At 38.0% G+C, this 26,855-nt stretch overlaps 1 protein-coding gene across 1 annotated transcript; it reads right to left on the minus strand.

Annotated features, from left to right (window-relative positions):
* Positions 1 to 1,494: 1,494 nt before the first annotated feature.
* Positions 1,495 to 26,336, minus strand: STIM2 (stromal interaction molecule 2). The gene is made up of 11 exons (XM_009082537.1): positions 26,208 to 26,336; positions 17,657 to 17,771; positions 11,665 to 11,776; positions 10,898 to 11,013; positions 9,516 to 9,693; positions 8,399 to 8,576; positions 7,631 to 7,798; positions 7,328 to 7,428; positions 6,828 to 7,066; positions 3,021 to 3,222; positions 1,495 to 2,211 (listed from the first exon to the last, which is right to left on the minus strand). Exons 1-11 carry the CDS (start codon positions 26,268 to 26,270, stop codon positions 1,731 to 1,733), a joined length of 1,953 nt encoding a protein of 650 aa, XP_009080785.1. The 5' UTR covers positions 26,271 to 26,336; the 3' UTR covers positions 1,495 to 1,730.
* Between the last annotated feature and the right edge of the window lie 519 nt (positions 26,337 to 26,855).

Here is a 26,855-nt window from a genome sequence, read left to right on the forward strand (position 1 = left end):
GTACATCACGTACGTATTGGCAAGAAGTGAGCCCCAAATCACAGGTCCCTGGCAGTGGCACCTGCTACTGAGGCAACTACAACACCCTATGAAAGAGCTGAAACTGTTTAGTCATCACTGGGTAAATCGCTTGTGTTGACTACAGCAGGAAATATTTCTTTGGAATGTACCTCAAAAGAAATTCCTGCTCAGTATTAACATTTTCAAAGAAACTGAATAAAAGGCACTGTTGCTCAAGCAGTACATTTCTTGTCTCCAACTGTTTAAAAAAAAATTATGTTTTTGAACAACTAGCTACTGCTACCCTAAGAAGGCTTCCTTGTTGCCTCACAGTAATTTCAACTCTCCCTACAAAAGCATAACATAAAAATTGCTTTTATCTGAAGCATGTCGAGTCTCACCTTTATATCTGTCTTTATATCTAAAATTATGAGTTAGTATAACAGTATGCATTATAAAATTATACCATTTACTTCAGACATGTCTGAACAGCTAAATATTCAAACTATACAAAAATAAAGTGTATGAAATCTTACAAAAGGAGGACATTAAGACAATAATAGCTAATTCAAAAAATATAATAATAACTTATACACAGCAGTAAGCATAAGCAATGTAGCCTACAACAGCTTTCAATTAACAGGACTTCTGAAACATGTCTGAAACAAGCATCAGCTGAAATTGGAACATTCCCAAGCACAATAATGTTTCCAATTTATTATCTTTACCACAGTACAACTTTCACAAACCAAATGTCCATTGTCTGTCAGTCTGTAAACAAAAGCTACTATTCCCCCTCCTCATTTTAAGAGGGTGAATATTTCAGTCCTCAGTCAAGTTTCACAACCATCACTTGCATAAGGAATCAAGAGCCTCTTCTCTTGGTAAATTATTTTTCTTTTTTCTTTTTTCTTTTTTTTTTTGTCATACAGCCTGCGGTGAAGGAAAATCACAGTGAAAGTCCTGGGAAAAAAATGATCTTTACAGCAGGACGTGAACCATTCTAATAATAAATGCATCTAACAAAGCTTCCCATAATAAAAGCATGACATTTCCATTTCCAGAAATCAAGTCAATTAGAAATGCTAAATTCTACTTAAAAACCCCAAAAGATCTAAAAGTGAAAAGATTCATCTTCTCAGTCAAATACAAGTCTTTCAGTGTCACTTGCAGAGACTGTTCCAGTCTGTAAAACAGTAGTGCAATTCATTTAGTTCTACTTCTTTTATTTTTGTTAAAGTCCGGTAGATAAATGTCCTAGTTCTACGGAAAGATAGGAAGATGCTCCAGTAAACAAGAAACTTTGGCAAGCCCATTAGGCTTACTAGTCCATTAAAGCTTAGAAGTCCAAAGTGGCTGAAAAATGGTTTATGAATAAACAAAACAAAAAAAACCCCACACTGAAAAAGACAATAAAAATGGTGTATGAATAAACAAAACAAAAAAAAACCCCACACTGAAAAAGACAAACTAAAAAAAAAAAAAATTAAAGGAAAAAAAGAAATAAATAGGCAGAAATTAATGTAAACTGTCTGAACTATTTAATGATTTCTCATTGACAGCTGGCACGACCGTTGACAGTACAGTCAGTTAAATATAGGTGACCTACAGAGCATTCCATTAGGGCATCCAGTCTGGAATGCTCAAATGGAATTACATTCCTAAAGATTTTTTAAAAAAAACAACCCCAGAGTTCTTATAACATTACTACAGGTTTTCTTGTGCCCACCTCACTTACACTTCTTCTTAAAGAGGCTTTTTATTTTTGATGGCTTTTTGTTTTTTTCACCATTTTGATACAGGTCCTGTGGGATGCTACTTATCCTAGGGACAGAAGCAACTTCATGGCTGGGTTTACTATCACTGCCTGTTGAAGAACATGAGGTGTGCCGAGGCTTTGGGACTGGGATCCCAGCTGAAAGCTGGTTCATGCTGCAGGACTTCTCCAGGATTCCATTATAAACTTTGCTTGCAGGACTAAAGATCATGCTCTTAGTTTCTGCCATGCCTACACAGTCAGGAGAGCCCCTAGAAATATCTGCAGTTTGAGAAGAGGAGTCTCCTGTAGATGATTCCTCCAGTGAGAATTCTTCTGGGGATACTTTCTGAGGAGGAATTGTCTGGTACATCTCAAGACTTGCTGGAGGAGACTGCTTTCTTCCAATGGATGAATTTAAGGAGTCACATTCCGAACCTGTTTCCTGTACTTCCCTGAGTCAGAGCAAAGAGAAGAGAAAACATAATGAAACTATTTCCTTCATCCAGTTAAAAAGGAAATTAATTTGGAATCAATAACAGTAGGCTAAAAGCACCACCCACACTTTTCCTTAGTAGTTAATTAATGAAAAAAAACCCAGTAAGTTAGACATTTTAAATTACAACTTGCATTACATCATTTTATTATCTAAACTTAAGGTAATTAATTTGTGCAATCTTGCCTTTGTAGGCAGCAGCATCTGCCCAGAATCAGTTATTTGCATCTCACTTCAAAGAACAAAAACTAATCTTTCTGGCACGTGAAGTCAGGAAAGTGATGAAATGAAAGAAGGAGATTTAAGCCTATCATACACAAAAAGGTTCTTCAGGACAAGTGTCCCTACCTTTCAACAAGCTCATTTGCTCCTTCCAAAAGGAATTTAACCTTTTCCTATGAGGCCATGTAACAAGAGTAGGTACACGCTCAACATGCTGTAAGAATTGTGTTACCATCCATCTTCTCTTCGCCCAGTAGCTGACATTGCTTTTGATCCTAGTTTCAGATGTAAAAGCCAGTAACATATTGTAATGGAGAATCAGGGTTAGTTCAGCGCACCCTGGATTGTAACATTACTTAACTGTACATGACATGCTAGCTATTTACATACACATACCAGACACGAATTCTGTTGCATGTAGACTATATTAATTTATATTATCCTATAGGTTACTTTAACTTTTGGCTTGGTTTAACCTCTAATTCTTAACTGTTAGTCTCAAATAATCCTATCAGAGTTTCGAGTTCTGTTCGCTAAACTCCGTACCATTGTTTATCAGCAGAGAAGTAAATGGCTTCCTCCTCCTCTTCAGTTCGATAAATAGCTGGGCAGCTCGACACAGAGAGGATGTCAGGGTCAGGGGAGTGCAAAGCATGCTGAGACTGTGGAGATGATGGCACAACATTGCGTCTTGATCGACACAAACTACTGCTTCTTGCCAGTGTGCTGGGAGGTTTTACAATGGACCCTGAGGCAGAGAGAAAGCAAACCAAAACCCTCCAAGTGACATTGATGTTAACAATATCTACTCTGAAGACTAAATAGCAGGTATCTGCTTCAGTGAGAGTGAGTCTTAAACAACTGCAACATTGTTTGACTGTTTTGGGGCAAGAAAAAGACTGGGACACCTTATACATTCTACAGTTAGATGAAGCAGCTAATCAAGATGCAACTGCAGAGATTTTGTGTCTGCCAAATACTACCCTGACCACGTGCACCAAAGCTCTGGCTCACTATGCTCTCTTGAGAACAAAGAGAAGGATTCTACTGAAACTCCCAACCCTTTCTAAACTAAAAATAGCAGTGCTGAAATTAGTGTGTTACACAATGTCCTGTATTTTACTTGCGTGGTGATTTGGAGCTTAAAAGAACATGTAAAAGTTTTCCAATGTAGGTATGCCTAACCAAACAGCCAACTGAAACACAGAGCATTAGCTGAAAGGTAGGTTAGACATGGAAGACCAATTTCATTTGTGTAACATGATAGAAGATATATAATTAAACCACATTTTAAGCTCAAGAATTTCCTATTAGATACCACCTTCTTTTGCCAGGCTAACTTTCCGGAATTTCCGGAAACTAAAATACTAAGAAAGGGTGGAGACAGCAACACAAGACAAACTTGACCAGGAAAGTACTGGGAAGGAAATGACAAACTCAAATGTTCCTAATCTAATTTCTCCTTCAAAAGAAAGTAGAAAATAGAAATAAATCTACAGACCTGTTCTCAGGCTAGCTGTTCTAAGTCTCAAGATTTTTCATACCCCTCCTCAAAGTGCCCCACAGAAAGCATCACTGCTTAGGTAAGACACACCAGACCTTACAGACATTCAAAATCTTGAACAAACACTACACACTAAAAAAACCTTAATTATTTTTATAGACAAGGATGGCTAGCCTGACAAAATGTCTCTCATTTTTTGCAATGCCACTTTAGCATCAGGTACATGACAATTTCCCTTCCTGGAATGACAGAAAAAAGGTTAATTTGTCATCCTGTTTTAGTACATGAAATCATACTTTCATAAAACAGCAAGAAACTGCACCTCTGCAAACACACATACTTTGTTTCCATTCCTGAGCAGGAAAGAAGTCCCAACATGACAGTTGGCATCTAACTCAAACTTTTGACTCTACATTTGAAGAGCTCCCTACAGACCTGAAAAGCAGATGTTGGGAGCTCAAAAATATGCTATCATTGTAAAAGTTTTCCTAAAAGAGCAAATGTGAACTGGGATAAGAGAAGAAGAATTCCTTTAGGAAATTTCTGCTACATGTCCAGGTAAATCAGATACCATTCCAATTGCTGGTATAAAAAAACCTCCCCAGATTGCATCATCAACAAATTTTAAGAGAAGCTACAAGAACTTTGATTCCTTGTAGGAATGTATACACAGGAATATGAAGGATTCAGCTATGACACTTTAACATCTAGAATTTTATGGTGCAAATGAAACTAACTAAATCAAGAGATTCCTAATCAATCAATGGAAAAGTATAAGTTCTACTATAACCCTCCTGTAAGGACTTTGTTCCAGTGCTGTGCTTCTGGATTTTTATCCCCTTTTGCTCTTCAGCTCAAGATCAGTCAAACAGAACTATTACTTGACACCACTTTAGCCTATCGACCCAACTGCTCTGGCACAAAGAGCCTCTCTGACAGACTTCAAATTTTGTCAATCTTATGAGATCAAAGGATGCTGGGGAAAGGCAACAGCCCAGTTCAGCTCAGGTCCAGAGACTGAAATTGTCTCACCCTTAACTGACATTCTGTACACTGCATTTTGCCTGAAGCCTCATGAGCAGGACAAGCCATTTTGCTTCTGTTCTTCCTCACATGCATTTGTTACTTTTGTCTAAAGGATGGAAGCAATTTAAAAATTACTGAACTAACCTACAGACTCCTGAACTAGTTTCAACAACAGATCACTTAGCACATTCTCCCTTCTTCTTCCCCACTCCCAAGTATGTCCAGGTCCTCTTTACTGAGCAGAAATTTTAAAGGCTAGTAAGTTAATGACAAGCTACTTCCTTCAGGTGATCAGTTCAACAAAATGAGGCTCTCATGCCTTACCAAAATTCAGAAGAAAAAAATTAATGCTTTTGCAGCATTATTAAGATTCAGATAACTTTCATTACTGAGATAGAAATACTTCCAAATGAACTGAACTTTAACCAAAAAAAAAAAATAAATAAATAAACCAGAATTGCAAAAGCATACCATAAAGTTTCAGCTAAGTATGCTCTTACAAATTGTACAGTCCCTCTCTAATCATAGTTCCTCTGAACCAACTATGCTCTCTTCTTTGGCCTCACTTATTAAGCAAGAGCTGAATGAGAAGAGTGACTAAAAAAACCCCACACAACTCTGAAGTCTTGTATACATATCCCAACTGGTGTCATTTTAGACCATCTGGAAAGTCGTGATAACAAATGGAGCTCTTCATTTTGAAATCAGACCACAGGTTTCTCCATGCAGACTTCAGAGTTTAACTCTAGACATCCATATTTTATTGGGCCATCCAATAAATTTGTTGCTAGGGTTTACATCAAAGCCTTCATAGTGAAGACCACTCGAGAAACAGTTTTCCTTAAAAGTGATCAGAACGTGCAGGAGATAGTGCTGCAAGGGGATTAATGAACTTTTCAATGTGGTCTGTAGAAAAAAGGTTGATAAATTTTGAAGATAAACCTGTGCCCAAGGCACACTAAATGAACTCAGCAAGGTGGCAACCATTCTCCTTACGCTATTTTAAAATACAGTTTCAATTTCTTCTGAGAACCCCAGCCCTGGAAGAAAAATGTCTGCGTATGACAGCTTTCCTCCCTACTCATTCCTTAGCTTGATATTGCTTGTTTGAACAGCTACATGGGAGCTCATCCTTTTCATTTGTCTCTAGAGCCCAGTTAATCACAACTTCCATGAAACAGGCTCTTCTACTGACGCAACGGCTCGAGATACGAGGGTGGTCTGAATCCCCAGTGTATATTTTCTGATCATAGTTTAACCAAAGCTGGATTTCCCTCCCTCCAGAACTTGGCGTCTCTGCCTTGCACTCAAACAACCCACGGTATCCAAACACAAACAGTCTGCCTGAAAGCTTCCCATGAACAACAACAGGATTTTGTTCAAACCACTAAAGAATGTTTGCAAAGCTATGTAGCATGCAGCCTTTCAAAGGGTGTGATCTTCCTAGCAGCTCAAGGGACCCTAGACTAACTCCATCCCTTCCATTTGAAAGAATAAGTGTGCTGACAGAAATTCAGCATTATTCATTACAAATTTTTGTTTAAGTAGCAATCCAAGCTTGACAAGGACTTTCAAAACCTTAGCTGGATTTGCCCTACACCCTCACTGAAACAGAATAAAGGTTTTGTCTTCACGTTACCTTTATCGCAAAAGCCAATTTTCAGCTTATGTAAGTCCCACAAGACCTAGCATCTGAAATGCTAGAATTTCTCTTTTTGACTTTGATCCAACCCTGTTTGATTTCAGCACTCTTCTCTCACCTGACTTAAAAATCACATGCCCCCACAGTTTACCCCTTTCTTTTTACTGAGCTCACCACTTACCATGAAACTGTGAAACTATTGGAGGAGTATCTTCATCGAGGTCATCAACTCCCCCTGCAATTGGGTAAGGAGGAATGGAAACTCGAGGCATAACTACCCAGCTGTGATCAGAGTAGAGAGAAGAGGTCAAGCTTGGTAGCCCAGAATTGTGCGCGATTTGAAAACCACAGATCTTCTCTATCTGTTGCCATCGATACAGACGCTCTCGCAAACATGTCGTCAGCTCAGAGAGTGCTTTCCTGAAGTAAAGCACACATTAAAATTATACACATTGTGTTCAAAACAACACAAGTACATTCATTCCAGCCTACCAGAAGATCCATGCAGACTGTTCAAATAGGCACATTTTAATATTTTTTAACTGTTTTGTTGGGGGTTTTTTTAAGCACAAAACCACTAAGACACTCAATTCCGTAACTGTTCAAAAATGCCATTGTTCCAGGAACAAACAGAATATGCATCACCAGAAAAGAATATGCATCTTGTACTGGTAATCTTACTTTGCTTCAAGAATTTTATGGTCCACTTCATCCAAGGAGGAGCTATGTGCAACATGTAATGTTCCAAATACAGTACTTCTCTTCTTTTTTATCTTTTCTGCCTAAAAAAGCAAGATAAAATGAAATGCATTAAACTAGGAGTAATATAGTTAACAGGTGACAAAACATAATATTAACCAGGTAGAAAACAACAACTCAGAGATGACAAAAATAACTATATGCTTATCTGCTTTGTGTTTGCTGTTTCATATATCCAGTGATGGACCAGGAAAGTCTTTAAGTAGCTGAAGAATAAGTTCTTACCTCATCTTTGGCGATTGCTAGTTGCATTTCTGCATGCTGCCTTTTGATGTTGTAATACTGCACTTCAACTTCGTGTGTTAACTGAAGCCACTTCTGTAAAGCTTCAGGAACAGACCAATTACTTCTCAACTCAAACTCCTTCTCAGCCTTTTTTAAAGCCATGCGAACCTAGCAATCAAGAGAAGTGAGTGTCACCAAGAGTATCATTAGAACTGACAGCAGAAAAAAGTGAAGTATAAGCACCTTTATACCCCACAGCAACATACCAAGTCTTTACAGAGTTTTGGTGTGTGCCAATTGCTGTCAGGAAGGTAGATCTGGCATTTCTGAAATACAGAATATGACTTTCCATATACTGTACTATACTCAGATTTTTTTTCCAATGAAATATAGCTCCTAATTTGAAGTTTAAATATTTTTGTTAAGACAGCATTGTTATTTAGTACAATAAATCCAAATTTATTGCTATTCAGAAGGTGAGTCAAGGGTATTATCTCTCTTCTGATAAAAGATTAAAAACAGCTTTTGTAAATATTTTTGCTTAGAATCCAACAACATTATGATAAGCTACTATACAAAGTGCATGGCTCTTTATAGTTTCAGGATTATTTTACTAGATAAAGGCATGGTTGACAATCATTAAGCACTCTTAGAATTTTTCCATTCAAATCTAGCATTTGAGAAATGCTGCTTCAAACACTCCTAAAGATCTAATAAAACTCAGACCAATTTAAAGTCAACATTAAAATTATAAACAGTTTGCAGTACCTGTACTAACTCTTCTTCTGCATATTTGAGCCTGCTGAGCTCACATTCAGCTCCTTCCCTCAACTCCCTTAGGCGATGAGCTTCCCGTTTTGCATCATTGATCTCATCCATCATTTTGCGCTCCAGATTTTGCTTTTCCACAGCAACATTTCTATTCTCTTCTTGTGCCTTCTCAAGCCTTCACAATTGAACAAAAAATATGAGAAAATACACAGCATATTTGTTAAAAGTTGCAGTCCTCAGGAGAAGAAAATGAGTCCAGCAACAGGGCAAGAGGCATTGGGCACAAACCAAAATACATGAAGTTCCGTCGGAACATCAGGAAACATTTTTTCACCATGAGACTGACTGAGCAATGGCACAGGTTACCCAGAGAGGTGGTAGAGTCTCCATGCTTGGACATATTCAGAAGCCACCTGGACATGGTCCTAGGCAACCTGTTCTAGATGATCCTGCTTGAGCAGGAGGGGCCGGACAAGATGACCTCCAGAAGTCTCTTCCAACCTCAACCACTCTGTGATAATAAAGACTCTGCAAGCTTGATGAATCAGCAGCAATTACATCACACAATGTGATATCCACGTCAGGCAAAATATGCAAAATTTTAACTGAATCATCATTAAAAGGTATAATATCAAAATACAAGTCTTTATAGACAACTGAGCCACAGGTGTACCAGAGAATACTATCAACTCTCACACTGCTAAATGAGCACGAGAAAGTATTCAGACCAGGACTGTTTCAATTTTAAGAGCTTCAAAACAGGAGAAATGTTCTCATTCCCATGTATGTAAATGGTCCAAATTAAACTGCAATTATATGAAAATAACAATACACACTTGTAAATCTGTAAGCAAAAAAGATTGAACTACTATTCTCTACCTTCATCCAGAAGTTCAAATTGCCTGCTAAAACATCCAAGAGCAATTTCTACCCAAAAAACCAGCACCACTGAAATCACAATTTACATGCAAAGGGAAGATGAACAAAATCCAAAGGCAGCTTAATGCAAGTAATTTATGACAGTAAAGGATCCATATTTGCATTTAACCTCAAAACAAAAAGACAACTAGGCATTAACTTTTTTCTTTTTTTTTTTTTTTTTTAGGTTTTATACCTTTCCTGCAAGTCAAGAAGACTTTGCTCTGCTGTTTGGAGACTTTCTAAGTCCTTCATCATTTTTGTGATATGTTCTCTTGAGGTCCTGTTCTGTGTATATGCAAACCAGCAGCCTCCAAAACCAATAACTATAGAAACTGTTAATATAAAATCCTTCATCCAGTTGTGAGGGGGACCTGTGCAGAGAACAACACAATCATTAACTAGTTAATTGATACACACAATAGGGGCCTTTCCCCCCTCTTCTTGACCTCAAACATGACAGAATCTGATGCTAAACAGATGCAAACAACTACCTTTCAAATGTATTCCAGAGCACTTTCCATGCAACATAAGCAACTCTGCTCTGAGACAATTTAATCTATACTAAAACATATATTATATTGAGAAAAGCTTACTAAACCTTTACAGAACATAGTCTGTAACTTTACTTAAATGAGCTAGAATTCCCCAATTACACTTTTATCACTCCAGTAGGAGCTTTAATTATGTTTGAGCCAGATCTCCCCAGTTTGCATCCTCTGGAACACCCTATGCTGAGTTCAAAAATGCACTTGTAAAAAATAAAGTACATTTTTAAATGGTAACTAACAGCAGCATTTTTTAAAAGCAAAACTTGGGATTCTCAAATTATCATATGCAAGATTCACATACACATCTTTGTTAGTACAAATTTTATAGTTACTAGAACCTTTGTAAAACAAACTTTTAAGAGACAGTTTCTCCTAGCATTAAAAGTGTAACACAAATGCAAAATGCACCTTTTTTCCCCTAAAAATACCCAGCTCAGATCTGGCCTGACTAGTAGACATGCAGAGTAGCACAGCATGCAGAGCACTGGTGATATGGTATGGCAATGTCTGTGTGTGGTAAAATGGGTCAGATGTGGAACTGCTGCATTAAATTTAACTGCACTTAAACTCCAGTCTGCACAAAAGACACAGGTGTTGGATTTGCACCACCATCTCCTTTTTTTTTCTTCTTGGGGAAGGTCATCCCCTCTCATTTCAGCATCCCAGCTGCACTGTCCAAGCTAATTGGGAAGTGAATGTAACATTAGCTCTAAGTGTAATGTAACAGTCAAAAACATTTTAGAGGACACGTCTCAAGACACAAAAGCCAACATCCATCTGTCAAGTGGGGTTATACTAAAATTTCTACAGGATCTTACACACAGAAGTGAACCTTTGTCCTGGTCACAGCATCTCAATAACCTTTTTTAGTTCATTGCAGAGTTCCACAACACATGCCAAGCTATCCATCAGTACATCCACAAAACAGATAAGCTGTCCTAGCTACAGTATCAAGTGTCACTGAAAAAAATTCTCTGTTGAATTCTTACAAATAAGAGATAAGAAAAGACTCCAAAAAGTTACTAACGGGTGAGAGGTCCAAACAAAACAACATCCAAGGCTTTAAGCTGAAGCTTCTGTCTATGGCTCCGGTCAATTATTTTCAAGTGAGAGATCATGAAAGCATGTTCATTTACTGCTATCCTGTTAATGATAAGACAAAAAGTTATCTATTCCATAAATTATGTTCAAAATCAGTCTATTAAAAAAAAATCAATAGCATTTCCCAGTTATATAGATTACAGCTATGCAGTTAGGAGTGAGGAATATAATATGACAGTAGTGCTAGTATAAAAGCATATCAGCACGTGGCAAAAGAAGAACACAAAATCATTTACTTATTCTTTTCTGTCTGGAAAAATCATTAAATAAATCCATTTAGCACAGTTAGGTAAAGATATATTTGCAGATTTGTGACACCAACTCTGAAATACATGCAATACTCAGATGTGGTACTTGTCCTCCAGGAAACAGGTTCTACAAGACTTTTTTACATATATCCATACAATAGATTGGAAGATGGTCAAAACAAAGTTTGCTGCCAGACAGAACTACATGACCCTCAATAAAAGCTTCCACAGCAAGAAATAAAGCTTTTATGAAAGCTGTATTTTGAAATACTTTGGAAAAAAAATAATAAATGCAGCCCCCTCTTCAAAACTGCAAGGACACTTCTCTTTTCTTGCATTCAACCATATCTTGTTAGACTTTAGGTCTGTGTAATTGTTCCCACAGAGAGACTAAAGCAGCAACCCATAAGCAATTATTTGCAACGAATCCAGAAGAAACATTCACCTGGGAAGTGTTGTTCCATTGACATTGCTGTCTCTAAAATTCTTTTCATATTGGGGCAGTTCAACAAATTCTGACAGCCACTGAAGAGTGTCCTCCTGAGTCCAGTTATGAACTGAAAGAAAAATACAGTTTAATTACCTTAAGTGTTTGTAAAAATCAACAGCAAGACGTAGAAGACAAACAGCAGAAAACCAGGTTACAGTGATCAAGAGTTTAGCTAAATATAATGGCAGAAAAATTAACACTAACATTCACCAAGGTGTTTCTGGCATTTTGCCTTCTTCATTATATGCTTTTCAGAGAAACCTTAGGCAAACTATAAACAAACAAGCATGGAACCAATAGAAACAATTCTTTATTAAAAATTCCACAGAATAATTTAGTCTTTAGTTTAAATCAGGACAGCATCTTGTGATCTCTTGTGACTTTCATCTACTTAAACTGATCTCAGCCACAATCCCTTTGTCCTTGCTACCCTTGCAGAACTAAACACACATCAGCTGGTGCTGCAGCCATTTGAGGCAATGTACCAAGACCTTTCCCAGGACAATGGCTTAAGAACTTGTTTTCACAAGAATTTTCTTAGAGACTCATGCCTACTAACCACCAAATGGGAGCCAACAAGAGAGGAGATGGAAAGAAAACACCAAAAGGGAGAAGAAATTTTACAGGAAAACAATCAAATCTCTCTCAAATATACACAAAAAAAGCTGAATTCCATGCAAAACTATTCCCACTAAGAACAATTATTTCAATATGTAGCGAATAAGTAACAGTTCCTCTCTAACAGCAACAGTCTACATAAACCTTCATAGCCACAGATGCTCCTAAGAAAATACCACCCACATGTCTTTAAAAAAATAAAAAGACATTTCTGGCCCTTACAGACCAGCTACTAGAGCTTACAGCTTCACACTGACAAAGTTGAATGGAAATAGTTCACTCCATTTATGAAGTCTGCAAAAGTTTGTCTGCACATGAAAAAAACAGTGACAGCCTCCTCCTGGACAGACATATCTTCACATGAACAATTCTTATAATTTTTTCTTAAACATTTCTCTATCGAGAAATAGTGACAATGATGGGCAGAGATTTCTGTGGAAACCTTACCATAAAGACACTCTCAGTGCTGAATTTTGACAATGATCCCTTAGAAAGAGCTGCTGAAAGCTTAACAGGTAAAGCTGCAGGCAATGGAAATTTTTATGAGTTCAAATTCATATCTCAGTTTACACTGAAATTGAAATAAGGACTTCTAGTTCTCTTGTCTACACTAGCACAGCTAAAAAATAAGCTGAAACTTTTCAGATTTTCATCATTCCAGATAACCAGAGTTCACAGACTTACGGCTGTAAAAAAACAAACCAGCCACACAAACCACTTGTTTTCTACCCATATGAATGGCTACACAACCTTCCCAGTGTGCTGTCCTATTTCTTTCCCTCCTTTTGAGACACAATCAGGTATTGATTTGAAGAGACTAAGTTTTGTCATATTACTCTAAAATTTAATGCAAAATGCCTGGGCTGTATTTGAAAACAGGTGGTTTTCACATTGTGAAGGTTCTTATGTGTTTTGGGCATAATATAAGTGATCATTCTGATCAGATTTACAAGTCATTCAAGACTGGTCATTACAGGGCTCAAGAGGGTGGTAAGATCATCCAGAATATTAGCACAGTAACCACATTCTGGAAATATATTCATAGACTGATCCAAAGCAAATGTTGAGGAATACATCTGGCGCAGGTAGCTCAGTTTGCAAGCTGCAGATTGAGCTGCAGATTGAGCACTGGGTAGGAGCCCAAGACAAGTGACTGTGAACTGCCAACCCTTTGGTTAGCAAAGTGCACAAAGCCTGTTGGCGCCAGCCAGGTGAATGGACACTGGGAGACACAGCAGGAGCAAAGGACTCAGGAAGAAGAGAGACTTGCAGGCAGCTTGGACAGTGAGTGTATAAAAGCCCAGGAGTTCCTTTGTTTGGGCACCCTCCTTGGAGGCACCAGCTCAGGCTGTTTGTGTTACTGTGCCATGAATAAACTGCTTTGTGGAACAGTTATCTGAGACTCTGCTAAGGGGAACCTGGGGTCAAATCAGTAAGGAAAGCTGGTCTAGCTGTGTGAGGGGGGTGTAGGAGTAAATCAGGACACCCGTTGGCTCACTGGAGCCGCTGCTGTGAAGGGACTTTGGTCCCAGCAAAGTCTCTGGTGCAGAGAGTCTCGTGAATGGTCAGACTGGGAAGGTTCCTTAACACCAAAGCATTGCTCTGATGTGACAGGTGAAAAAAAAAAGCACCTGAAACACCCACTGCACACTACAGACTATCACTGACAGCACAGAACATGCAATATCAGAAGCCACATAATTCACTGAGTTTATAAACTGGGCAGGGGAAATACCACCGAGAAATTTCACTTCCACTGCTGAAAGTGCTTTGTACTCAACTCTTGTCAAGTTTTACATAAATTTGTAGTTTACCACAGAGCCAATTACATCTCTTCTACTGCTTAGAGTAGTATGATGTTTCCTTCATAGAATATCAAGGAAATTTTCCCAAGCAAATCAATTACATTTAAGAAAAATCACTTTATTATTAATTATCTATCATAGTGTCAGATGCCTCCATTAGTACAGAAACTGCAAAAAGAAGCAAAGTCTATCCCAAACTAGAATTGGAACTTGTACTTTCTGTATTCTTACACTGTTACTTGTATACATGGAAGTTAATATCAATTACTTTTTGGTCTATATTGTGTCATTTTAAATGGCCACTCACCATTTAAGCTATCAATATGCACAGTTACCTCTTACTCTGGGATTTCACGATCTGAATCTCTGCTCATGCACATATTTCACAAGAAATTTATGAGTTTTATGTAAACTAATTCTTGACTTGCAGAAATCCTGTGTCAGTGCCCACAAATCCCCAAATTTTACAGGTGGACTCAGACCCTAAACTACACTGTTCTCCCTTTCCTACTCTATTAATGAAAACATTAAGGCTGTTTCTTTTTGTTGGTATCTTCTATATGCTATATATTGGTAAGAAGTATTGCTTGACTTGTCTCCAGTAAGACCTTATGACCTACATACATGTTTAGCCTACAACAGCATACAGTACTGAAAAGCCAACTGGGCTTTCTTCAGTAGCAGTTATAGCCCACTGAAACTTGACACAAGGCAAGTGTGATATATACCAGGTGTACTGAAGGGCAAGCAGGCCAGCTGAAATTCATCTTCATCAGCACTGCCAATTAGAACATGCCAACTCCCACTAATTAGCTAAGGTTGTAACTTTTTCCTAGTTTAATCACTGAAAAGGAATACAGTGCTTCAGACAGTGGAGTAGCAAGTCATGATTACTGTAAGTTAAATGCATATAACATTACAGAGCAATTAGAATATCCTTCCCTCTCACACCTCTTCTCACTAACAGATATCTTGAGAGAGAGGATGTCAGCAACATGCCTTGGGCAGGCAGACGTAGAAACCACAGTGTTTACACCCCAGTGCAGCACTCAGTCTCCAGACTTGCATCAGCTGTTCTATTTCAGATCACGAGCTTGGGTTTGGGGTTTTTTTTCTCACTTTTTTTTTTAAAACTGCTCGACCACATGCCTGAAGGTGAAAACAGCAAAAGTAGCTTTAAAGTGGCCCTATATGAAAGTTGTCCTTGCCAATCCACATTAATGGCCAATTAGAAGATCAGGCTATATATCATTTTTTCATGTTAGATTTATCATCTAGCACAGTGCTTCAGGGCAGGGAGGCATGAAGTAAAACAACATTGCAGTGTCAGCCTCAGTGCTCTTATGAGCCTCCTACTCCTATCATAAATCAAATTACATTTGATAAGAGTATTTCACAGCAAGGAGTGAATGACAGCCATATACTAAGCTTAAAGTTGAGAACAGGCTGACCAGGCACACAAGATAGTTCTCTAGCAAGCACACACAAGGATTCAAAACTTAGTTTTTTGTTTTAGCAAGGCCTTCAACAATAACACCAACAGCATGCAGCATTATGTAACCTATCCTTAGCCAAGCTCTGCTTGCATGCATTTCCAACCTCAGGATATTTAAAACCTGAGCCAGCAAAAGATTAAAATGCAAGGCAACCATAATATCTTTGTGGTATGTGGTTTACTCCCGGTCGCTGCAAGAATATTTGTGCAACAGAATACAACATGTGATCACACATGCAAACATAAAGCCATTTTCTTATCTTTTTCTCTAATTAGTAAAGCTTCAGATCATATTCTGCTTTCCACAGAGAAGGAAAGAGTTAAAGCAAAAAAAAAAAGCCAACACCAAGGTAGGTATGCATACAAGGCAACGTAGAAGTTTTATTTTCTACTATAGGGCAGTCTACAGAACTTTATGGGAATGAATGGGCAATTCTATTCAGCATAAACTATACAGCAAGAGATCAAGAAGATGTCCTGCATACATTGTCAGGAGCACTAATTAGAGCTGTAATTCCCACAGGTATCTCAGACTACTTAAAAGTTTCAACTTACTGATACTGTCATTCACACTACCTTCCATCTTCTTGTTAATGTTGCCAAATTGCACTAAACTGGCACTATAAACTAGCAGCAAGTAAGAAACAAATAAATCAAAATTCCTAAAACATCTAGAAAGGAAAAACAGTATTTTCCATGTTACACAAAAATCAAATGAAACTATTTCATTTTCTGAGGGGCTTCATGCTTTCTAACAGTCACCAGACCACTGTTAAGACTGCTTGGGAGTCTCATTCTCCCTCCCCGTGGTACAACTTTACTTCCCTCAACAGTGTAAAGAGTAAAGCCACTATAAGCAGACACAAGACCAGACATTCCTTTCAGAGTGTTTTGATTCTTATTCACACTGCTCAGTACATTCAAGAAACCTGGAATAAAGATATACACAACAGAGAAACTAAATACTTCTGATGTCACCATAGCCTACATTTTTGAAGAGTTGCTCATGAGTTAGACCAGCAATTGTGAGGAGATAATTTAGCTGCAATACTATTATTGAATTAGATCTTCAGCAAATAAGTATTTACAGAATATTTGAAGAGATGAGGCTAAAAATCACTGGTCAAATCTGTTTAAAACAGGTATTTACTACATAACGAGCAATACATTATCTCAGACTGCACTTCAATGACTTCCTACATTAGCAGAATGAACCGAAGTTTCCTAGTGTCATTCCTCTTTTGTTCCTACTTTTAGCTGTTTGATGAATACCAACTTCTAGATCTCTCTCTGCTCACCATTAGCACACCACCTTCTGAATGGTGTGGGGTAAAAAAAAAAAGCTCTGTATTTTTCTCCTAACAATTGTAGCATTCAGATGTTTGAAAATTTCTTTTTTAATCACAATATCCTGGAACATATTTGGCAAGGAATAGTGTACTACTCATTAAATACTGTCTTTTGATACTTGCAATATTTGGCTCAACTTACCTATTTCATTCAAATCAGAGGGAGGGAGGGCTGGTGGTGTTGGGTTGTCAGTCCATTTAACTGTATCCCAAGTTTAAAAATATTTTCAAAACTTGTTTGTACTAAGAATTCTAGCTCTTTGTAGCCTGAATAAAATTGATTAGCAAATTGAATTTTACAACTTCATACAGCATACAATAAATGTTTAAAAAAATTCCTTGGAAGCAACCCTTAGGGTTTATTAAATTAAAAACAGGCTAATCTGAAATTCAGCACTTGCATCAGTCACCTTGATAAATTAGAACCTCGTACAGATGACTGTTTACACTAGCTTAGTTAGCTTACAATACACTGAGCACATCAAGAGGAAATTAAAGATAGCTGGACTAAATGAGTTCTTAGTCAGGCTTATGTGAGCCTATAAATAACAGTAACAAAACAGATTAATGAAGATGCTTTAAGAGGTCATTAATTTCCTACTCTACACTTGGTGGAAAACTTGTTGAATTATGCCTACGTCAATAACCACCATCATTTTTAGCTCAACTTCTTTACCTACCTTCAGATGTTTTCCAGCGTTTCCACAGATCCTCAATGGTGATATGCTTGTCTTCTCTATGCAGGTGGCTATGTTTATTAGAGGCATCCTTGTATTGCATATCTTCCCTCAGAAACTGAAGAAATCAGAAAAACATCATCTTAAATACCAAAATAACTGTTTCTGAGGAGAAACTACAAGGAAATTGGGTAGAGAGTCTTTGCTATCTCTCCCCATGCAAGCAGCACAGAATTCATCTAAGTTGTCCATATCAAAAGACTCAGAAAGCAAGTTAAACACTCTAAAAAGATTTGTTTTTCACGATGATTAAATCCTAGAAAAACTGAAGGAGCAGTTGCTATATACAAGGTTTAACAACATTATTAGCATGCCTTAGATTTACAGTGATGGCAATTTCACCTACATGAAAATCAGACCATGTAAGATCTGAAAGTGTGCCAGTCCTTCATGGATGAGTAAAACCTGAATCCTGCTATGCCAGTTAAATGCAACTGCTTGAGGGATGAGAGCAAGAGATTGACTATGTATTGCTAAAGTCTTTTGATCAGACAACAAAAATTTGACTTCTATTTCATCAAATTAAAGAACAGAAGTCATCTGAGGGCAAATTTTCTTCTTGCTAATCACTCCTCAGTGGTTACACTCCAAGCACAGAAACATTATAAAAAGTTGCTTCATTCTCAGTAATTAATAGAAAGCCTTTTAGCAAACACGATAAAAAGGAAAATCATGAAATCACATACTTCAGGTCAGTTTTGTTTGTACAAACTTGCTTCTACCTTTAATGCTAGTTGTCAGGAAAGGCTAAAAATACCGAAGGATGAGAATGTTTGTGTAGTTGCAGGTGCTGTCAAGGAGAACCTGATCTGCTGTTAACAGTACTACACACACGGTTAGGAGAAGGAAAATCCCAGAAGATCGACGGAAAAGCTTCAAGGTGCTCCACCTTACCCAAAGCACCAGAAGGGAGTGTCAGAAAGCACAGGGAGTGACAAACGGGAGGGACAGGGCTGAAGTGGCAGCACCGCCTGTCGTTCCGCCCCGGCGCCCGCAGAGGGCGCAGCAGCACCCGCGAGCCACGGGAGACAGATCCCAACTCCCAGCGCAGGATTTCCAGAAGAAAATAGTGAAAAATACCTGGTTTATACCGAGAGATCGATTAGAATATTTGACTGTGTCCCTTTTTTTAAAAGGGACTGTGAGCACAGAAATTTGTAAGCGGCTTGGACTTAGTAACAAGTGCACAGTTACTGCTCGTGGGGGAGAGATTATACATCTATGAGAACTTCTTCAAAGTCTCTCTTCTTTTCTATCCTACTCTGATTTCTCCTAGATCCTCCGAGAATAACCACAATGACTTCCTCAATCATGTTCTGACCCCACATAGTACTAAAGTTACAGTGCACATAGCTAGAAAGAGGCCACTGTGTTTCGAAGAACGAATGCATTTACTAACAAAGAGGTGTATAACAACACCAAACACTTTATTTTGTTTGAATGGCCTTTGTTTTAAAACTGGCCTAATATGGAAATGCTTCTCTAAGAAAAAGAACTGTGTCCTAAATTGAAGAAAGCCATAAAAACAGAACAACTCTGGTAAAAAGAGGATTTTTCTGTTCCTTGTCATGGCAGCTAATCTCTCTTCTGTTGCCCTGGTCATTAAGTATACAAAAAAAAAAGAAAGGTTAGAAAAATAACTCTAAATAGGGAGGTTAAAAGAATAAGCTCTAACAAAAACACGTCTAAGGATTATCTTAGCCAACATAATTACTCAGGAAGGAGAAGGCCTTTTAAGACTACAAAGTTGAAACCAAGAAAGCAGCAGATAAACTAACCTAAAAACTCTGAGGGAAACAACAAAAAAAATCATTTGTCAAATTAGTTATTTCAAAAACAACTAGAGTAAAAAAAACACCACACCTAGACTTGAAACTGGAGTTCTGATCCCAAAACTACCATAACAACAGTACCTCTACAAATATTAACATCCAAAAGTCCAAGATTTGGCAGTGTAACAGCTCAAGAGGAATCTTTCTCCTGCCTGGAGGGGCCAGAAGCTGTGGAGCCCTGGAGAAGTTCCAGGGTCAGGTATACTACCACCTTCCTTCCTTTTCAGAAAGCCTCCAGTGCTGTAACTTTCACCAAAATCCAGTCAACTCATAACCAAAGGACCAACCTGAAGCAAGAATCACCAAGACAAGAAAAACCCAAAAAATTCCTGTTGATCCAAAAGAAGAAAAAAGACACCCTAAAATGCATTACCAGTTCAGTTGGTATTGGAAACAGCATTTGCAAACTAAATTGAAATACAACAATACAAAAAGTTAAAACATAGAAGTTGCATCAGACACTTGCTCCTTGAAAAGCAAATGAGCAGTTGCATACTTTTGCTAATGCCAGTGGAGAGGTAAAATTAACCACACTAACTGCAGCAGGAAGTATTCATCTGCTGTTTATATTTTGTTCTGGGTGAAAGCTCAAGTTTATGATTTTCAGTTTCATTGACTTAAAATAGACCCTCTAACTGACAAGTTTACTTTGAGAGCAATTAGTAACTTCTCCTGGCTAAGTACTACTCTCTTCCTTGAGCATGTATTCCTCGTGCAGTGTTATTTCCTTCAGTTTTATTCCTTCAAAGGGAAACCTACAAAAGTTACAATTTCACTTTTCCTATAACCCTTTAGATTTTCTGAAGACCTCCAGATACAGCTGGTCACTATTAAACAGCTTTTAGTAATACATTTTCTTTCATCTATTGCTACCAGACTTGTCACAGGTATTGCCATTTCACATGTACTGATTAAATTATGATGGCAAATGTGCTTTTAAAAGGCAACATATTCTATGATTCAGGTATGACAGCTTTTGCAACTGCCTACCCGACAGAAATGGCTTCTAAAGATGTTACACAGTAAAATAAGAAAATTTATTTAAGCATAATAAAATATTACATTAAAAAATTACATTACTTACAAAAATTTAGGCCATAGAAAGGGAAGTATTACCCTGTGTATCTTAAGTAATCTACACATTCTAGTGGGGGGCGGTTTTAGGAAATTATTGCAGCTCAAACCAAAACTGTAGCTATTCTACTACAAAGCAAACTTTGCAATCCCTTCAAAGCCAAGTTAGCATTTCCAAGGGGACATTTCATTGTAGCAGGACTAAATGCCTGCAGTGCCACATAAAGAGGTGCAGACAGCTACATATTAGCTTAAGTACCTCCAAGGAGGCAAAGCGTGAGGTAGGTCAGATCCAAATCAGGCTGGAACAGGTTTCCATGCCACTGTACCAAGATAACACATGCTGCCTCTCTACAGGACCTCTCTGCACAGGCACAGCTGGCAACTACCACGGTCATAATGTTTTCAGACAAGTCCTGGCTCCTATTCTGCTCCAAAAAACCAGACTGTGTAGGCATTCAGAGTTGCTTACAAAACTTCAGGAGACTAAAAACTTCACGAGACCAAAAGACATTGTGCCTGGGGACAAATACATGAGCAGCTGAATGAAAAAATAATTCATGCAAAAAAAGACCTCTATTAAGAAATCCATGACAAATTAAGGGAACAAAGTAACCCAATAGCTTTGGGGCAAAAGGTTTGCTGGTTAGGAAGCTCAGAATATTTGTTTGAACGATGTTTGCAACAGAATGTTTTTCCATGGCGAGATGTAAAACACTCAGAAGCCACCTCAGTATCATGCAAAAACAGTTGTTTTCAGTTTCTGAACCACAGCAGCAGGTATTTCTCCACCTGCACAATTTTACCTAAACAGCTGGCACTGAAGTATAAAGCAGTTTACATAAATACAAAACCACTAGTTTAAGGATCTTTATTTTATAAACTACAAGGACGAAACCAAAACACTAAGAGGTATTTTAAAGGACATTTTGCTGAGCATACAATGAAGCAGGAGTTTGATCTATAGCAGAACCTCTCCCAGCTGAAATTATAACACCTGAGTTAGGCTCCTGAAGTTTAACAAGGTCCCAAGATGCACTAAAGAAAGGGAGATCAAGCATTTGAACTATATCATGTTATTTTTTAACATCTGTTCCACACATCACGGTACTTCCCCCTCCCCTTCAAAAGCTTCTGCTAAATCTTTACTCCCTCCAAGATGTAATGATCAAAATGAAGGAAATTTTGCATGTGAATTTGCTTTTGTTCAATAATACAGAATGGCAATTCACTTAGAGTCATTCTGAATTTAATGCTAAACTCTCAAAGTGCTTTTTTTAACCTCACACTTTATGTTCTGAATATCCAGAATAAACATACTTAAAATGGGAGCACCACAGCATCTTGGCATCTAGTCCTTCAGGATTTCCTGTCATGGAACTTCTTGCATTTTGTCCTAAGTATTTAATGCTCACTACTGTCCAGAGTATATTATTCAAAGGAATGGGTCTCTGGTCCAAACCAGTAAATCATGTTTAATTCATTTTTTATATCTGTTAAGGAATAAAAGAACTAAGATATTCACAGACTTCTTTCATCAGTTCATCATTACACAAATTGAATAGGCAACTCCAATTCAGTAGTAATTCAGAAAATAATCTCACATTGAAAAGTGTTAAATTTTATTCCTCTGCATTGTGCTGAAATAGCATTGCTAATGCAAAATAATTTAACTTAGCAAGCTTGTAAAACAGATTGTGATGCACAGATGCATGTACCATTTTAGTTGCAAAAACAAAGGATGCATAAACAACCAAGAATATGACTAGAAAATTAATTACATTATAAAAAATAAGTATTAAGAGAATGGACTGATTTTTCCTTTACTAGAAAACTTTTTATCACAAATTGCTGTTTACTGAGTTTGACTTTACTTTCTTTTTTTTTTTTCTTTTAGACTTGTCTCTCAAAAAACACGGCGTACTCTCTCAAGACACTATGTTTGTTCCACCTCTGATTATTTGCATCTTGGATGCAAATGACTTTCAGTCCTGCAACAATAGCTTCACAGAGCCCTTCTATTCAGAAATGGTCAATTCAAAGCAAGATCTTGAGCTGTCAAATATTCTGCCCCTGTCAAACTTACTATAGCCAAAGTGCTATGTTACTATTACTACTCCAGATCAGATCATATTAGCTACTTTTCCTGCTTTACTTGCTGTATAGAAGACCTCCCTGGCTTAGGCCACTAAAGCTAGATTCTATTTGATTCTTGCCAACAGACAGCATTTTCAAGTCAGGCATTTCTGCATATCAACTCTGAGGTTCCAACTTCTTCACCATACTGTTAAAAGCTATTTTCTGATCATTTCATGCTCTCAGTACTGCAGTCTCTTCCTCTCCACACTGTACTCTTTTTCTTTGCCTTTTTTTTTAGTTTCCTGGTGGTTTTCTGTGGGGCTTGTTTAGTTTGGGGTTTTTTTTTGTTAAGTTCACTCGTTAAAAAAACCCCAAATAACATATGAGGAAATTAAGTGATCCAATGATCCCACGCAAAGCTGGAAATTCGTGCCATTAGCTCCGTGTGACTTTAGGCACACAGTAAGATACTAATATTTAAAAAAAACATCAACTTATCCTAGTACAGTGAAGAGATTCCTTGACGAAATTGCTTAATGTAGGACCTACATGGAGAGGTCCTTCGGAAACAGGAAAAACCTATGTCAATAATGAACATATGATAAGTCTGTCTCACTGCTTGTGCCTTCTCATCATTAAAACAAATCACATACACATGGTGCAACAGATGCTTCCTGAGGCAGATAGCCTCCCACAACACATGACTAAAACCTCAGTTAGTAATACAGTCTCCCTTTCAGTTCCCTGTTTACAGCCTACTTCTTGAAATCAGTTTAAACAACTGCAATCTTTTATACATTTATAATAAAGTCATAATAGTAGCAGGAGCTAGATCTGATACAAAAATTCATGACAGCCTGCCCTAACAGCAAGTATAATTTGTTTTTTTCCAAATTCTTCCTTTTCCCTTTTCCCTGCCATACCATACTGAAGAAAAAAAACTAAATCTCACTAGTCCATGCTCAAACCAGAGCCCCTTTAACCTCCTCAGAAGACTTCAATAAATCCCTCCCTCCATGCTCAAACCAGAGCCCCTTTAAACTCCTCAGAAGACTTCAATAAATCCCTCATGTGTTTCAATGACTTAAATCCCATGCTAAAAACTTAGATCAAGTTTCCCCTACATCAATTTCATCAAGGTCAAACACAAGCTTCTTTCCTGTCCACATAAAGTAGGTCCAAAGGGCTTCAAGTATGAGAAAAGTCTTGAGGGAAATAAGAAATTTCTTATAACAGTGCAAATGTTCTTATATCGTAGAGAAACTTCTTCTCCACAGAATGATTTTATGTGAGCCTTCATTTTACAGAGGAACAACAAACTACAACATAAAACAGGGCCTGAAAACTTTAGCAAAAATAAACTACGTGCAGACTCTGGAATCACTGTTGGGAGTTAACTGGATTAGCAAATTTAAATAGTTCAAATAAATAGTTTAACATCTTTAGCTCTTTTTACCTTCCCCTCTCAAAATAACTTATTTACAAGAACTTCCTTCCTTGGTGTAAATATATACTTGTACCACTGTTGTAGTGCTAGTAAAACAGCAGAAAGTTATTCTAATTTGTCACGTTCTTCCTGCCAAATGAAAAGTTGATGAATATCTAATCAACACACTCAATATATCACTCTTCCAGGACTCATGTAAGTAAAAGTCATCCAGTATGAAACAGAAAATCCATTCCCTGTTGTTAAGTAAAAATCACTGTATTTCATATAGGCTTTATTTCTAATAAAGTTTTTTTTTTAATTATCAGTTCTCTTTCATATCTTCATCAATGATACAGACAGAAAGATCGAGTGCACCCTCAGCAAGTTTGCAGGTGACATCAGCTGCAGTCCAGAAAGAAGAAATGTCATCCAGAGAGATGTGGACAAACTGCTGCAGTCCAGAAAGAAGGGATGTCATCCAGAGAGATGTGGACAAACTTGGAAAGTGGGCCCCCAAAATCCTCATGAAGTTCAACAAGTCCAAGTGCAAGGTGCTGCACCTTGGTTGTGGCAATCCCAGACACAAGTAAAGAAGAAGCCATTGGGCTGCACCTTGGTTGTGCCAATTCCAGACACAAGTAAAGAAGAAGCCATTGAGAGCAGCCCTGTGGAGAAGGACTTGGGGTTCTCGTGGATGAAAAGCTGGACATGACCCAACAGTATGCACTTGCAGCCCAGAAAGTCAACTGCATCCTGGGCTGTGTGAAAAGAGGAGTGGCCAACAGGTCAAGGGAGGTGATTCTCCCACCTCTATTCTCTCTTGTGAGACCCCACCCGGAGTACCTCTTCCAGGTCTGGGGTCCTCAGCACAAGAAAGACGTTGACATGTTGGAGCAAGTCCAGAGGAGAGGGCCATCAAGATTATCAGAGGGCTAGAGCACCCCTCCTATGAAGACAGGCTGAGAGAGTTGGGATTGTTCAACATAGACAAGGGAGATCTTACTGCAACCTTCAGTACTTACAAAGGAGGTTACAAAAAAAAGAGGGAGAGTAATTTCTTACACAGGCAGATAGTGACAGGACAAGGAGAATGGTTTGGTTTAAAGCTAAATTAGGAGAAAGTTAGATTAGACATCAGAAAGAAATTCTTTACTCAGAGGGTAGTAAGGCACTGGAATAGGATGCCCAGAGAAGCAACCAGGAAGTGTTCAGGGTCAGGTTAGATGGGGCCTGTTGATGCTGTTTGCATATAGGCACACAGAGAACTAAGCAGCATCACATTAAACTTGACAATGATAATTCACAACTTAACTCATCCAGGGAGAACAATCCTCCCTTAGATATCCTTAAAATGGATGAGAAAGCAGGGACAGATTCTTCTCCCAATTCATCTCCAGTGAGAATGTATGACAGAATCACTATCTAGTAATTGAGAATCCTCATGGTCCTTTCCAGGACCACCACGAGTCTGCCTACCAAACTCATTCAAGCGCAGACACAAAAGTTTTAGGTAGGTCTAAATAACCTTCCTTAGTTCATAGGACTTAATCTACCATTAACCTGCAACAGTAGGTGCTTATTACCAGCCCACAAAATCTAAGCAAAACCACATGAGAAAGCTTTCTAGACTGTAGCCTGTAACAGGTATTGTTTTGCACCACAAAGTGACTGCAACAGACCTAAGGCAAACAGGAAAGCCCAGCAATGCCTTAAGCAAGAAAACTTTGAGCAAAGAAACTAAAATACTGGATGATAGGGATCACAGCAGCTCTTAGTCACCTCACTGCAAGCTAAACCAACACCGTTTGCTTGCCTCTAAACCAATCACAAAAATAACAGCTTTTATACACAGTCCTTTAAAACTTTTCTTTAGGCTAGAACAATGGATAGTAATATCCCATTTCAGATCATTATAGAAATTAGGTTTCCCTTCCATATTTGGCTGAAGGAAGGGCTGAATTAAGAAAAACATCAACAACTACACAGGTGCTGAAAAGACAGAGCAGCTATATAAAACAAGGGGAAAAAGAAAAAAAAAGACCTCATGTATGCACAGGTGAAGTTTTTTTTTTACTCATACCTCATCACTTTCATCTACTTCAATGCCACCATCTTTGTCATCATCCATTTGCTTATGGATCATGCGGAGAGCTTCTAGGCTGAATCGATCCTCCTCGGTAAAGCACGGTGGGTTGAGTGAACTGCAGGGATCTGAAGTGGGAGAGAGGGAGAAAGGAACAGAAATATTAGTTACTGTCACCCATAAAGCTCCTAAGCAAAAGAAAGGGCTTACATTACTGTGTAGTGAAGCACATATACACAGAGTCACCAGGTATGTCAAACTGTAAAATAATTATTCTTATCAAAAAAGTGAGATAAGTGTGTGTAAATCAACTCTCTTCTTTTTATGCAGAAAGGAACCCCAAAAAATTAGGCTGGAACAGTTTTGACTCTAACTTTATTTTTTTCCACCCTAGTAACTACTATCTCCACCTCTTCTACCTATCATCCACCCTTAGTAATGTCACTTCAATAGCAAATAAAGTCGCTGCATTTCCCTCCTTTATGTAAGTCTGGGCTAACCAGAGAGTGGTGGAGGAAAAGAAGATGAACTGTCATGCCACACAATCATAGCTTCATAAACATAACAAATGGATGGTGATCCCATTGCAGATCAAATTCTAAGTAGGTAGCACCCCTGAATGCAAAATACTCAAGAAGACTGCAA

Source organism: Acanthisitta chloris, unplaced genomic scaffold (assembly GCF_000695815.1).
Source record: "Acanthisitta chloris isolate BGI_N310 unplaced genomic scaffold, ASM69581v1 scaffold17269, whole genome shotgun sequence".
NCBI classification, from domain to species: Eukaryota; Metazoa; Chordata; class Aves; order Passeriformes; family Acanthisittidae; genus Acanthisitta; species Acanthisitta chloris.

Coding starts and splice junctions, on each gene's coding strand:
- STIM2 (XM_009082537.1), bottom strand. CDS start 26,270: ATGATCCATAAGCAAATGGATGATGACAAAGATGGTGGCATTGAAGTA. Junction 17,772..26,207: donor AAGTAGATGAAAGTGATGAG/GTATGAGTAAAA, acceptor TGATTTCTTCAG/TTTCTGAGGGAAGATATGCA. Junction 11,777..17,656: donor ACGCTGGAAAACATCTGAAG/GTAGGTAAAGAA, acceptor TTTTTCTTTCAG/TTCATAACTGGACTCAGGAG.